This window comes from Carettochelys insculpta, chromosome 6 (genome assembly GCF_033958435.1).
Source record: "Carettochelys insculpta isolate YL-2023 chromosome 6, ASM3395843v1, whole genome shotgun sequence".
NCBI lineage: Eukaryota > Metazoa > Chordata > Testudines > Carettochelyidae > Carettochelys > Carettochelys insculpta.
In genome coordinates, this window is record NC_134142.1 from 102,867,232 (window position 1) to 102,882,490 (window position 15,259).

At 41.6% G+C, this 15,259-nt stretch overlaps 1 protein-coding gene across 5 annotated transcripts in view; it reads right to left on the bottom strand.

Annotated features, from left to right (window-relative positions):
* Nucleotides 1-15,259, bottom strand: part of TUB (TUB bipartite transcription factor) — a 109,127-nt gene that overhangs the window by 10,614 nt on the left and 83,254 nt on the right. For 4 of the 5 annotated variants that reach the window (XM_074997704.1, XM_074997701.1, XM_074997700.1 and 1 more), the window contains 5 exons: nt 14,177-14,248; nt 12,598-12,716; nt 11,876-12,067; nt 9,393-9,505; nt 6,880-6,994 (listed from right to left, as the gene is read on the bottom strand). In XM_074997704.1, coding sequence (XP_074853805.1) covers nt 6,880-6,994; nt 9,393-9,505; nt 11,876-12,067; nt 12,598-12,716; nt 14,177-14,248 — 611 coding nt within the window. The remainder of the gene's footprint in view (nt 1-6,879; nt 6,995-9,392; nt 9,506-11,875; nt 12,068-12,597; nt 12,717-14,176; nt 14,249-15,259) is intronic. The other variant, XM_074997702.1, reaches the window with a different exon arrangement.

The following is a 15,259-nucleotide window of genomic DNA, read 5'->3' on the forward strand; positions in this document are numbered from 1 at the left end:
ACAAAGCACGCTGACAAGACAGTTGTTAAACATAAGCAGTTTATTCCCTGACAAATTTTAACAAACCTCTAAACTAAAAAGCATGATAGGAAAGTGGCGTCTTATGTCCCTTCAGCAAGCTGGGGACCCTGGTCAGCTGCAGACAAGTGGGAGTTCTTTTTCAAGTCTGAGGCACCCGGCCATGGCCCATGGGTGGGTTCCAAATTGCACTGGTTTCTGTGCTGGTTATATACAGTTTTTCTGACTCATCATACAGTTCCATTAGGTCACTCATTACCATTTACGGTATTTCCTTAGCTGTCAGTTATTGATCTGCTATTGGTTCTGTTACTTCTTGTTCGTTAACCTTGCTTACATGTTTACCACACCTTATCATACAAGATTGTTGCATATCTGTGCCCTTCCACTTTTCTCTAGCTACAAATTGTTTTGCTACAGTACCACCACTTACCTTGTTTGGTAATTTTTCCCTGAGGCTCATTCCTGGCTCATTATACATGGGTGTGGGGGTGGGGGTCGTGCCTCATCACTCCTAAGCTTTCACATACAAAGTTCTTCCGCAATTGACGACTACAGTGGGAGGGTCTATACCTGTTTCCCTTAGATCAATTTGTTAATATTTTTGGTGATGGATTGCTGATCCTGTTTGGACATCTCACTGAAGGTCTTAGGCACCTCTGGATTTTTGGGGAGACTATACTTGTTCCTGCCTCCATAATAAGACACCTTACCACATCAAGCCACCAGTAAGTAATCTGGAATCATGCTTCCACAGAGAATTCTTGCAAATTTGCTAGCATGGCACCCAGACAGAATAAACAATCTTTCCTTATCCCTTTTTATTATTCTGAGGAAGCTTTGTGAGTCCCTAATGAATTTTTGCCTGTGACCCACCCAACGCAGAGCAAAACTCATATAGCCTGACTGGATTTTTATGCCCCCACTACCCTCTGGGCCAGCGGGTGATCGGACCCTGCCCTGTTTCTCATGTACACCTGCAGTGACTTTTAATGATTTTTTATACCCTGGCACAGACTGCTTTAAAATCAAGGTACTGATTTAAGAAGCCCTTGTGTTCAGTTGCTGATAATTTCTGGCCAGGAGATCTGCTTCTACCCCCCATGCAGGCATGAAATTCTCCCCTGCATCTCACAAATGTTGTGAAGAATACAGCAGGCCCCAATGACAAAGGTAATGTTTTCTTCACTGAGGTCTAAGCAGGTCAGAAGGCACCTGAAACTGGCTTTTAAATGGCCAAGGGCACATTCTACCACCATGCTGCACCTGCTAAGCCTTTAGCTGAAGAGCTCCTTACTGGACTCCAGAGTGCCTGTGTGTGGTTTCATGAGCTGAGGGAACAAGGGTAAGTGGGGTCACCAAGAATCACTATTGGCATTTCCATGCCTCCCAGTGTTCCTTTTCTGATCTAGGAAGAAAGTACTACTCTGAAGCCTTCTAGACAGACCAGAATTCCTAAAGATCATGCATCATTCATCCTTCCTGACCACCCCATATTGATGTTGGTGAAGTGACCTTTGTGATCCATCAATGCCTGCAACACCATAGAGAAATGCCCCTTGAGGTAAATGTACTCTGAGACCGGGTGGTCTGGTGCCAGGATGGGATGTATGTTCCATCTATAGCCCCCCCGTAGCTGCAGAAGCCCATAGCAGCAAATCCAACCACTATGTCCTGCACGTTCTCCAGAGTCACTATTTTTCACAAAAGAAACTTATTGATCAGCTTGGCTACTTGGATGACAACAGCATCTACTGTAGATTTGCCAACTCCAAATTGATTTTCCACTGACCATAGCTGTCTGGCATTGCAAACTTCCACAGATCAATTGTCACATGCTTCTCAACGGTCAAAACTGGTATCGCTACACTTCAGATTGGGAGATAGCACTTCACAAATTCCATGAAAGTGGCCTTATGCATGCCAAAGTTTTGCAGCCAGGACTGAAAAAGGATCTGATCCCAACAATCTGAGCTGGTTTTGCAGGTCCAGAGCCTGCGCTCCGTGCTGTGCAGTGACTCCCGAGCTATGATCAACTCCGTGGTGCTATTCTCCAGATCTTCACATCCATCAGTGCCCCCTGCCATCAATCCACTGATACTCCATGGGCATTACATTCAGAATATACTGCATCACAATGTGGGAAGTCATCTCAAAACACTGTATCAAACATTGATCCGTCTCAGAATCCATGTTATTCTTTGTAACGGTGGGTGGCAGTCAATGTAAAACCAGCACAAAAATTCCCCGCTCCATTTCTTTTCCTCAGGAGGCAGGAAGTGAGGGAAATGTATTCTGGGATGATGACATTAGAAACTCAGAACCACTTGTGGTAACTTTTTTCCCCAAAGACACTGCCACAGAATCCCAAAAAGCAACGGGTCTGCAGGAACTGTGGGATAGATGCCACAATGCACTGCTGACACAGTCAAGCTTAGGCAATTTAGGATGGACACACTGAGTCAACCGTGTAAGCAGTTTTGGACACTCAACTTCAACTTTAAAAAATCTAGTGTTATAAAACACACTTGAATATATTCAACTTTATTCCCAAGTGTAGACATAACCTGAGAGCCCAGCTTCCAGAATTGGGGGAAAACCAAATTGTGTGCTGTGTTGAACATGGCAAAGTATCCTGGTGCTAAGCTTACAGCCAGATCTGTGTGTCACACTAAAATCTCATTTCAGACACATTTGCAAAAGCACAGCTATTCTCAAATTGGCCTTTAGGTGCTGCTAGAGATTTATTAATCAACCATGCCACCATCATGAAAACAGTGAGAACAAAGGATTGCTGACAACTTAGTTCCAAGCCATAACAGTTGAACATAACACAGAACGGAGCTCCGCAATTAGGGATTTCAGTGTGTGCATCTCACAATTAACAGTGAAGTTACTGCCAGTCTTTGATTTGCTTCAACACGAGACCTGCTGGTCAGATTCAGTATGCTGGCTACTGCCAGCACAGCCTTCTTCAGATGGAGACTTTATCTATGAGCTAAGAGGGAGTTGTGTGCATAGTAGTGCTTTTCACACATGACATCCAATATCTGTTGAAGAGGGTAGCTTTTGCTCAAGAGAAATCCAAAGCTAGAATTTAAAAGATCACTTTAGGACAAAGTTGTCCTAAAAGCTCTCTGTGTGGTACCTTACTAAATTGCACGTGTACTGCAATCAGTACTGATATTCCACATGAAGATGGACTACAAACTATCAGGAATACCATCCCTGATGTCACCACAGCAAATCTGTTGGCTAACCTATGTAACTTTGTTCTCACCCATAATAATTTCTGATTTGGGGACAACTTATACCTCCAAATTAGCAGCACTGCTATAGGCACCCGCATGGCCCCACAGCATGCTAACATATTTATGGCTGACTTGGAACATGATTCCTTAGCTAAATTGATGACATTTTTATCATTTGGACCCACGGTAAAGAGACTCTGGAAGAATTCCACAGAGATTTTAACAACCTGCATCCTACCATCAATCTCAGCCTTGACTATTCCGCACGAGAAATACATTTCCTGGATACCACAGTACAAATCACTGATTGCCACATCGACACCAACCTCTACTGGAAACTCACTGACTGCTATACTTACCTACATGCCTCCAGCTTCCATCCAGCTCACACCACACACTCCATCATTTACAGTCAAGATCTTAGATACAATCGCATCTGCTACTGATCCTAATGACAGAGGCCGAAAACTACAAGACTCCTACCAAGCATTTATAAAACTGAATTATCCACCGGGAGAAGAAAAAAACAAATTGGCAAGGCCAGACGAATACCCAGAAACCAGCTACTTCAAGATAGGCCCAAGAAGATCAACAACAGAACACCACTTGTCATCACCCATTGCCCCCAACTCAAACCCCTGCAATGCATCATTAAAAATCTACAGACTATTCTGGATCAGGATGCTACACTCCAGAAGGCTCTAGATGACAGGCCTGTCCTTTCTATAGACAACCGCCGAACCTGAGAAAGATTCTCAACAGCAATTACAGCCTACACCACAATAATACGAATCCTGGACTTTTCCTTGCAATGAACCCCGCTGCCAACTTTCGCCACATATTTATTCTGGGGATACCATCACTGGACCTAACCATGTTAGTTACAAAATCAAAGGCACATTCTCATGCAATTCCAGCAACTTTATATATGCTCTTATGGGCCAACAATGCCCTGCCACTATGTACATTGGACAGACTTCGCCAAAGAATAAATGGACACAGAGCAGACATCAAGAAACTCCATACACATAAGCCTGTCAGTGAACACTTCAATGGAGTGGGCCATTCAGTTAAAGATCTGAGAATCTCTGTCCATCACAGAAAATTTAACAATAGATTAGAGTGTGAGACTTCTGAGTTAGAGTACATATTCAAATTCGACACACTAACATGTGGTACGAACAGAGACATCAACTACCTGATGCATTTCAAAGCCTATCAAAACAAAAAAGCAGTCCAGTCGCACTTTAAAGACTAACAAAATAATTTATTAGGTGATGAGCTTTCGTGGGACAGACCCACTTCTTCAGATCAGATACTCTGTTACTATTACAAAGCCTGCTTCCCTTTCTTTGATGCTCGTAATTATCTCAGGAAGGACAATTAAGATCCCCCCACCTCTCACTCCCTTCCTTCTATCTTATTTGATTTGACAGTTTTATTGCAATTTTTTTCGTTTTGGTCCTCTGTACTTATATAAGTCAGTCTGTATTGGAAATGAAATTGATCTGAAGAAGTGGGTCTGTCCCACGAAAGCTCATCACCGATGAAATCATTTTGTTAGTCTTTAAAGTGCTACATTTCTGCTGGTTTCTTTTGTTGCAATCAGTAAAAACAACCTTTACTTTAATAGGTAATGTCATTAATCAAATGAAAACAAATCCAGATCTCCTCATGTGCTGTGGTGAGAATCACAGTACATTTGAAAATCTAATAACTTTCTTCTGACATAGTAAAAGATCAGTGGAACAAGTAACAATCTTCATTACATAATTTGAGATATACACACATACTAGCAGATTTATCTGGTGTTACTTGGGTCTTTAACTCAACTAAGTTCTCATTTTTAAAAAAATAAAAGGAAAATGTACATGCTTTATTTAAATGATTGTATTTTTCAAAAATACAGTGTTATTTTTACAAAATTAAATTTATTTTAAATTTTTTAAAAAGAGATTGTTAAAATTTTTTATTTATTTTTAGTAAATTTTTAAAAATTTCTGTTTTACCTTTTTTCTATAAGGTTTATTGAGAAGCAATCCTATTCCAGGTTCATATTATTTTTTTCTGGTTCATATTGGTTCAGTGTCTTAACACTCACATAGTTATGTCAAGTTCAAGGACTGTATTTGATTTCATGATTTTGTGTCTTTTCTATTTGGTTTATCAGAAGCAATCCCATCCCGGGAACATCCCATTTTCCTAGCACAATCATACCATTATGCTGCTTTAAGTTATGATAAGAGGAAGCTGTACACCAAATTTGGTGGCCTTACTTCTTACTATTTAAGAGGAATTCTTGGTCAAAACAAACTAAACTCTCTTTCTTTAAAGTGTTAAACACATTGATCTGGTGACAATGACAAAAGAAATTCATTAATCTATTTTAGCCACACTCGCCAAACCATGGATATGATTGTGATCTCACTTTAGTTTTATGCATGTAGATGCTAACTCCATTGACTCTGTGTGTGGGGGAGGGGGGGAGAGAGAGAGAGATTTACCTGCAAAGTCAAAATTGCTGGTGCAAAGGATGAAAGGATTTGATTTGCATATTTAGAATGATAGATATTACCTCATTTGCATATTTCTCCTTTTTTTAAGCTGCTTTTTTTTAGAAGCTCATACTCCTGACTTGCAGCAGCAGCAAAGTTGTTCTGCTACAGGAAACGCCACAATACAGAAGTCAGTAAAAATAATTCACTGGACATGTAAATGCCTGTATGTCACAGACTGAAGTCTAAATATAAACTGAAGTCAAATGTTGCGATTTATGATTTTAAAGGTGTTGGGTGTTGAAAATCTAAGGGGGTGGGCATGAAGGGTCCTACACCAGAGTGAAGGAGATGTTAGTAAATAAGTGGGGCAGATGTGTCATCTGCATGAAGACAGGACCAACCCCATGCTCTAAAAAACAAGGCATGTTCATGTTGTTAATATCACAAATGCTGTTGCCTTAAGTCATGCCCAAGGAAGAGGAGGAGCCCGTCGTTTTGGCTGTCATGTTTTGACAATCCTTCAGGTCATTCAGTGCACTGCCCAGCACTGCAGACAGACTATTTCTCACAGCCTGAGGGGGGAAGCTAGCTGGTCCATATCATATTGTAGCTAGAGGCAGGAAAAGTCTGCCTGGTTCCTTCAAAGAGAGGTATGTGCTCTTTTGTCTCCCTGAAGGACCATTTCAGACTTAACTGCCCAGCTCCCTGTGAATGCTACTGAATCATAGGTGACATCATTGCCAATTTTATCTTACTGGTGGCAATCTTGTCCCCACAGCTCCACTGAGAAAGAACTCTCCAGTAAGATGTGTACAGGAGCGGAAAGTATTCTATCTCCATAATACTATGGCTATGTGGTCTTCTGAGTACAGAGGAGGGGGCCTATCAGACGGCAATCTGGCTGGAGATGAGGAGTCTATGTGGATAACTTTCTTACCTCTTCTGACTGTTAAGTTTCCTGGTCTTCTTGAGGGACAATCTATAACTGGGAACCTGAGCTGCACAGGGAGCAAATGCCAACTTTCACCAATGTAAGTCAGATGAGAACCAGGCCCAATGTTTTGGGAATTGATTCCCATTCCTTGCAGGTTTTGCCCAAGAGCAGAACTTACATAGCAAATAGCAGCTAGCTCCTGACGCAGGTTACTTGCTTCTAGGCTTGATGTTGTTTTCATTGGATTTAGTCCATTGTCATATACTGTAAACTTAGTCCCCATAAGATTTGATCTATCGAAAAACAGAAAGACAAGTTACTTTTGTTGACAATACAGACTGAACTATCTAGTCCCTTACCAAATCAGAGTCTCATGTGGTAAAAACCCATAATAGTCTATTAACTGTAAATTAAGTGGTCATCTGAAATCCTAAATATGCATGCACCCTTGGGAGGCAGAATATTACAAGATACATGCTTTAGTAACTGACCCGATTATTGCACTGTGCTGGGAAAATTCTTGTAATCTACCAAGCTCAAGAGGCAATATATCAGATATAAAAGAAGCTGTATACTTCTATCTAAGCTACAGTGCCACTTTCAATGCATATCATACATAAAAAGAAAGTTAAATAATTTGAGAATCTTGCATGGTGCTTAAGACACTCATGAGGCTGCACTGGGAACTGCTGGGTTAGTAGCTATATTTGTCCAATGGTCTTCTTAAGTTCTGTCAAAGGCACCTAGAAGAACAGATAGGTATTTTTCGATATATCGTCTTAGAAATCTAAAAAAACAACTAAAACGTGTGTGTGTACGTACAATAGCACATATCTTTAACGAGAAATCTATGCAGTGATTATTTCACCATTATCCATTTAACTATTCATATCAAATATGAAAAAGGTCTGGAAATAAATGTTTTGCCACCCAGGGCTGAAAATGTTTCAATACATTCTGAGTGGTCAAGCAACAAAAAACTGTCAGGGAAATGCAGTGCCTCCTCATCTGCACCTCTGGAAGTTGGGGCTCTGGGTAATCACCTAACTATCTTCTCCTGAAGCTGGTCCTACTTTGAAGAGCAAAGTTTCCAGTGACTCAACTTCTCTCTTTTTTTTTTTTCTCATTTTTACCAATTCTAGTACTGCATCCAATTTTTTAGCCATTAGTCCTAATAGAAATCAGATAATGAAACTTTCACCTGTGTGTTTACATTAAAGTTTTTGTCAACGTCAGCCTTTCTTCCTTTCTATCATAAAAATGTGTGTGAAAATACAGTAAGAATATTATTAAATTATTATTTTGCTGTGCCTGTCCTATAGTAGCACCCATAAACCTGAGTCCATTGCACTAGCCACTGTGCAAACATACAGTAAGTACTTATAATCCATGTAAAAAATGAGACCCAACAAGTGTCTATTAATAACAGACTGGGGAGATTACAAGGACAGGGAAGAAGCACGTGGTTCTATAAGAATTCCTCTACTTGTAAATAAATGCAATTTAAGACTTCTATCAAAGTAGAGGAGGAAAGGGGTAAAATTTTCAAAAGAGCCTAAGGGCAGACTTTAAATGGTTTTTAAAACAATGGGAGTTAGGCACGTAATGTGCTTAGATCAGGGACAGGCAAAATACAGCCTGCAGGCTGGCTCTGGCCCACCAAGCCTCTGGATCCAGCCCATGGATGCAGTGGGAAGCCTCAGGCAACTTCCCTAACTGCCCCTGCTCGTGCACACTGCTCAGAAAAGCAGCTGAGGGGTCTTGCTTGTCTTGCAGCAGTTATGAGCCCAGAGGACACGGAGAAGGTTCATGTGCTGTCCCTGCCCCCAGCACAATCCTCTTGGCTCTTTTTTTGCCATTGTGCTGGGCTGCTGGCCGGGAGTCACCCAGGTAAGTCTCCTGAACAGAGCCTACTTTTGGAACCACAGCCCCTCTTTCCTTCTAATCCTCTGCCACCGTCCACCTCCCCCCACCCGGACACCTGCATCCCCAGCCCAAATAACCCAAACCCTATTCTGCTCCTCCTGAACCCCTGTCCTGTCCCAGACCCCACCCTCTCTTCCCCTGTCCCAAGTCACAACTCACTCCTGCACCCAAAATTCCTCTCAGACCCACCCTCACCTTCATCCCTTACCTCAAGCTCCCTTCTGCACCCAACTCCATCCCAGACCCTGCACCTCCTCCATTAATATAATGGAAGAGTGCAGCCCTTGACCACTTTCCAAATTCTTGGGGTGACCCATCCATCAAAAATATTGCCCACCCCTGGCTTAGATGTTTATCTCTTTAGATGCACATCTGCATCTGTAGGCACCTAAACAGCCTTGCAGATCTGGCCTTTAGGCATGCCCTATTAAATTTAAATAAGATTTAGGATCCTATGTACCTCACTTACTTCTAAAAATGGGGATTAGATATGTGGAGCAGAGACTTCACTCACCCCAGATGAGGTCTCAGTGCCTCTGGGTACTACATGTAGTAGTACTACATGTAGTACCCAGAGGCACTGAGACCTCATCTGGGGTGAGTGAAGTCTCTGCTCTGCAGATACTTACAGAAATTTTACCCAAGGCCTAGAGTCATATGGTATAACCAAGACTGTAATTAAGAGTCAGCCCTTTTTTTAACTTACAAATTTACAGGGAGATATTCTTTCCTCCCTTCTCTTTAGGATGTTTAAACAACATTTACCTTAGTTTTCCAATGAAGCTCTCTCCGCCTCGAGAAAGGTCAGTTGGGTCTATAGAGATGAGGTAATTAGAGGTTTTGCTCTTCTTTCGCTTCCTTCCAGCTAATAAAAATACCTAAGGAATGGATAAAATATCACATTCTAGAATGCCAAAGAGTGTTTTACACCGCATCCTCCAAATAAACGGGCAATGTTCCTGAGGTTTATCAGCACCAGCAGGCTCGGTCACCTGAGACTTGGCAAAAATGGGTAGAAGCAAGAAAGGCACACAGTGACTGATTTTTCCTTCAATCCATTATTTATGGTTTGAATAATTAAACCTGATATGCCTTGTTAAATGTTTAATTCTAACTTGTACTGGCTCCTCCAAGGAAAGTGAAAATAGGAGTCTTTCAGTCGCAAAGGCAAGGAGTCTCAATTGTTAATGATTTTCAGCTGCCCGACATGGATTCTTTTGAGGCCCACTATAGGTTAAACCGCTCTAGTCTAGCGCCATCAGGACATGACCAGTGCCGAACAAGAGAATTTGCTGAACCACGAGTGGTCAATGTTGTAGTGAATGGGTCTCTTTATTTTTATTTCATTGAAGTGAATAAATGGAACAATGCTTGCAGCGTTGCTTAATAATACATGACTGCACTGATACACCTTATATAAGCCCAAAGCTTATCAGCTCTCTACATAACAAAGTGTTAGTGTTGTTATACAGTTTTACTGTGTTGGCACAAGGAAATAAGTAGTTAAAAAATAAAAAGCATATAGCACTTTAAAGACTAACAAACGAAACTAACTAGAAGACTGCTGGTTTGTTTTGTTAGAATATAGACTAATATAGCTACCTCTCTGTTACCATAAAAAAACATGTTTACGCTTAGCAACATTACCTACACTTCCACTGCTTATGGACTCTTTGAAGACATTTAGGGGTAAATAAGAGCACAAAACACAGAGCCAGGAGTGGTGACTGTGAACAAACTATAGGGCCATGGGAAACTTGGCTATACCCACTATAAGCAGACATCTGGCTAACTATAGTAAGCTCTTTCATATCCGGCAGCCCCAGGACCAGGAGGTTGCAGGACATTCAAATATTCTGGATAATAGAGAGGTATAGCTAGCAATGCATAACACTAAGGAAAAACAAGATTAGATATTAAGTAACAAACAAAAATGCATGCAGAGTACTTTATTTATCAACAACAGTATTGTACACTGTAAACTTATGGGCCATGGTTACACTCGCTCCTGCCTTTCAAAAGGGCTATGCTAATGAGCCACTTTGGCAGAAGCTAATAGTGCGCTGCCATGAATATGCTGTGCCTCATTAGCACAATGGCAGCCATGTACATTTCAAAAGTGACGCTTTCGAAACACATGCTGCTTGTGTGGACAGGGGCCTTTCAAAAAGACTCCCCAGATTTCAAAAGCCCCTTCTTCCCAAAACCAAATGGGAAGAAGGGGCTTTTGAAGTTCAGGGTCCTGACTACATGACCAACATGCGTTTCCAAAGGGCCTTGACTACATGACCAACATGCGTTTCGAAAGCGGCACTTTCAAAACACGTGCGGCTGCCATTATGCTAATGATGGGATGCATACTCATGGCAGCGCCTCATTAGCATGTGCCAAAGTGGCTCACTAGCTGTGATGGGGTTCAGGGGTCCCCCTGCACTGCACCCCGTCCGCTGGCAGGAGTGACTCTCACTCAGCAGGTACAACAGCAGGTTTATTAGGCAACAGATGTCCAGTTTCTCACAGAAGCAACAGCATAGCAGCCAGAGACAGTCCTTCCAACCTGTCCTGGGGAGAAGACCCCGAGGGGTGCCCCTCTGGGGTGAAGCTTCCCCCTCCTCAGGCTGGCTGCCTTCCAGCTCTCCCTTTTCCTAGCCTCTAACTGCCACCCCCGATTCAAAAACCCAGCTCAGCTCCTCCCTGCTCTTTGTTCAGGCAGAGGTGTCACCTGCCAGTTGTAGCCCCAGGGTCATCCTTAGCCACTGGGAGCTGCTGCTTGCCTCAGACATCCAGCCTGACTCACACATGCATTCCCCCCACTCCATCACACTAGCATACCCCTTTCAAAAGGCAGGGGCTAGCATAGCCACGGCCACACTGTATTTGCTGTGTTTATTTTTTTTTTAGTTTCACTATACTGTACTTATGGAAAACATAACTAAAATTTACTTATGGTTAAAATGCCGGTTATTTGAGAGTTCTGGATGATAGAATGCTGGAGATGAAAGAGTTTACTGTAAAATCATGCCAGACCACGGATGTTGCTGGACCAGAGTGTGCTCGACTAGAGAGGTTCAACCTGTAGTAGGATAAAGAATAGGAAGTTATATATGATGTGGCAATGCACTGCCTAATTCTAAAGTCTTAGTTCAAGGAAATCTAACATTCTACTGGACATATAAAAATTTTGAAGACACTGTTCATGGTTTTACATGCAGGTACAACTGGTATGTCATTCAGGTATATTTTATGACCTTTTTACCATCCTCCCTTTCCAAATGGAGGTAATAGGTAGGGTACATTCCTCGGTCCATTCCCTTCTTATCTCTTGTGATTCGGCATTTGACAGTAATGCCCTGTGGAGCAGGTCTCACAGCAAACTCCTCCAGGTCATCAACATCTACGACTGGCTCATTTGTGGAAGGGCTAGGTGCTGACGCTGCCTCCTAGAAGAGGAAGAAAGATTACTTCACATGTAAGATTCCAATGGAAAGACTGAAAAAACAGAATTTTAAGGCAACATCTCAGCGGCTGCACTGCAGCAACAGCTTCTCTTTAAAAACATCGCAATAACCTACCTAGCACGTTGCCTTTCCTCTTTCTGGCCCCCTTATGCCTCTCAGATGCTAAAATGGGGTGTTATTTCGGTGTAACTGCACAGATACGAATCCTCCCCTCAGCTGGTATAAAGCCAGTGGAACTGTCTCCTATGCCAACTGCACAGGGGGTATATCGGTAAAAAGCAATCAATGAACTCTCAGGCCGTTTCACCCATCCTAGTTTTTGGTTTTCAAAAGATGCTATCCTGGTCAGCTTTTCCATTAGTTGCTTGTCTGAGTCCTGTGCTGTACCACAGCAACCTCCCTTAAGCTGCTATATTTAAAAACATACCTGTTAAAAAAAAAAAATGTGGGCCTTCTGCCCTGGAAATGACACCGTTCACATTTATCTCTAAGCAACACTTTTGCCTTCTAACCTTGTTTGACTTCTTGCTTGTTGCAGAGCCAGGTCGGGTGTTACGGTTTAATTGGGAGGAACCTGAGCTGTCTTCATCCTCCTCATCCTCTTCATCAAAATTCATGCTGCTTGAAATGCCTGAGGACCAAGCAAACAAGTTTATATGAAATGTGAAACCACTCTAGCCGATCCCAGGTCACACTGGGATCCCAGTGGTGTTGGATGCTGCACAAACACATAGAGAGAGCTCCTCCTCTCAAGAGGCTTTACAGTCTAAAAAACAGACAAGACAAAGGGTAGGAGGAAAGGAAGTGTCATTATGCCCATTTTATAGGGAGTGAGTGATTTACCCAAGAACACACAAGACACATTTGATATAGGCAGGAACTGAATCCAGATCTTCTGATTTGAATGTTTTAATCATAAAAGCACCAATCCTTGAATTGGATTGGTGACGGCAGCCCCTTGCAGCTGCATGGGGGCCTAAAGAAATGGCAAGGTATACCTCACCATAGCAAGATCTAATATTTAACTATTTCTAAAGGCCCTATTTAATTTGTTCTGCTGCAGAAATCACAGACCCGGCAATACTAGGCTTCCACCATAAATTTGATTTTAATTAACTAACTTTGCACAGCCCACAATTTTGCATACACTTTGAGGTTTGCAACATGTTTTTATTCCCTATTAGTACAACAGAACCCCATTTATCCAAGCAGATAGCATCTGTGTCTTGGTCTCTCTCCCTGCACAGGGCAGGGATCCTGCTGTCAGCCCCATGCATTGATGAGTATAATATAGTTGCAGCAAAATGTCTGGTTATCAAAAAGAAAAAAAAAAACAGGCATAACATAACACTTTAGTGTTTATATTGTACCAGCAAATTTTTCCTATACAAATAGGTCTTCTTTGACTTTTCCAAATTACCACAACAAATAAAACTTCATTATTACTTTTCTGTGATTTTTCTATATCTTGTCAGCAATGTTGCTGCACTTATTTAACAGCCATACTGCAATTCAAGTAGGGTTTTAGCTATTTCTATTTGATATCCTGGGGGGCAGATCTTAGTGAGAGAAAAAAAGTGATAAAAATCTTATGTTTTTAAGAATGTTTTTGTATGCAAATATCAGACCAAAAAAGGAATTCCAGATCCATTTCACTTAAATACTTTTGTGTCAGTCCCTTAAGTGTGCCTGCCACACAAACTTGGGGGAATCTAAGGAAATAGTACTTTGAGAACGAGGATGCCGTTGGCAGTAGAAGGTCTTGATCTTAGACCAGGAAGTTTAGCAGGCCTGGTTTTCCCAGAGAGTTTTATGTAAATGAAGCCACCTTCCACTTTTAGACTAAATCTGAAACTACTGATTATGACTACAAAGTATGTTCCAAAAATGAGGTATTTTCCATAACTTTAGTGAAGAATTTCCAGGATTGTTAGTTCAAATGCTGAAGGGAAACAGGACAGCTACTAATAAAAAAACAGAAACAAAAAAAAAAAAAAAAACACAAAAAAAAACAAAAACAAAAAAAAACAAAAAAACCTTGGAGCCTAACAAACAGCACGGGCAGGGTTAACTTCTTCCTTCTCTACTTACCTGGAACATGATCCAGGGCCACAAGACTGGATTGGGAGGTGGAAGTGGACCAGGATGTATTTGCGTGGGGATCTGGGAAAGGAAAAAAATCCATGGGCTTGGTTCTGTACACCCTTATCACATGATCAATCCTAATTTAATGAGAAGACCCCACACATGAACTAAGGATTTGCTGGGTAGAGCCACATTTCTGCCGCCATAACTCTCAGATACTCTCCTTTATAAAAGCCATCCCTTGCTGAAGATTCAAATCTACCTGGAAACCTGGTGTCACCTACCTAAAGGATTATAGAATTGAAGTTATACAATGTGTTAGTCATAACAAATGGTTGCATTGCAAACCTTCCAGTACATTGTGGGTGAGTTCCTCATAGGGAGTTTATGTTCTCCTCTTTCATCTTTAGAGACATATAATTCAATAGTACACACAGATGCTACAGGAAAATGTATTCAATAAAAAATATTTATTTAACAGCAAGGACTAAACAAAACTAGTGCACAGACTAATATACATTACAGATTGAACCCCTCTAGTCCAACACACTCTGATCTACCAACACCCATGATCCAGCATGGTTTTAGTTAGCTGGATGCCCACTTATCATGGGTGTGGCCAAATTTCCCATGGTCCCATAAAGTTTATTTATAGCCACCAGTCCTGTGTTCTGTGCTGTTATTTAGCTCTAATTTGCCCCTAACTGTCTTCTATGAGCCCAGCCAGGAAGCATTAGTAATGCTGTTAAATATTGACCTGCCATGGTTTGGCAAACTCTCTGGTCCAGCACCAATATGGTACTTAGGGTGCCAGACTAGAGAGATTCAGCCTGCAACTGAAATGCTTGTGGCAATATTCTTAGGTTTGAATTTTGAACTGTGAATTTGAACGCTTCATATGCTCACCCTCCCACAAATGTGTAGAGGTCAAGTATACGCAGATACATTGCTAAATATCCTTTAGAGAGAGGGCCCATCATCTATTGTTCTATTTCTTCCCACTTTGGGAAAAATATAAAAATGACATCAAAGGAATCTCCAACAACATCTTGGCCGTGTCTACACTAGCCCCAAACTTCGAAATGGCCA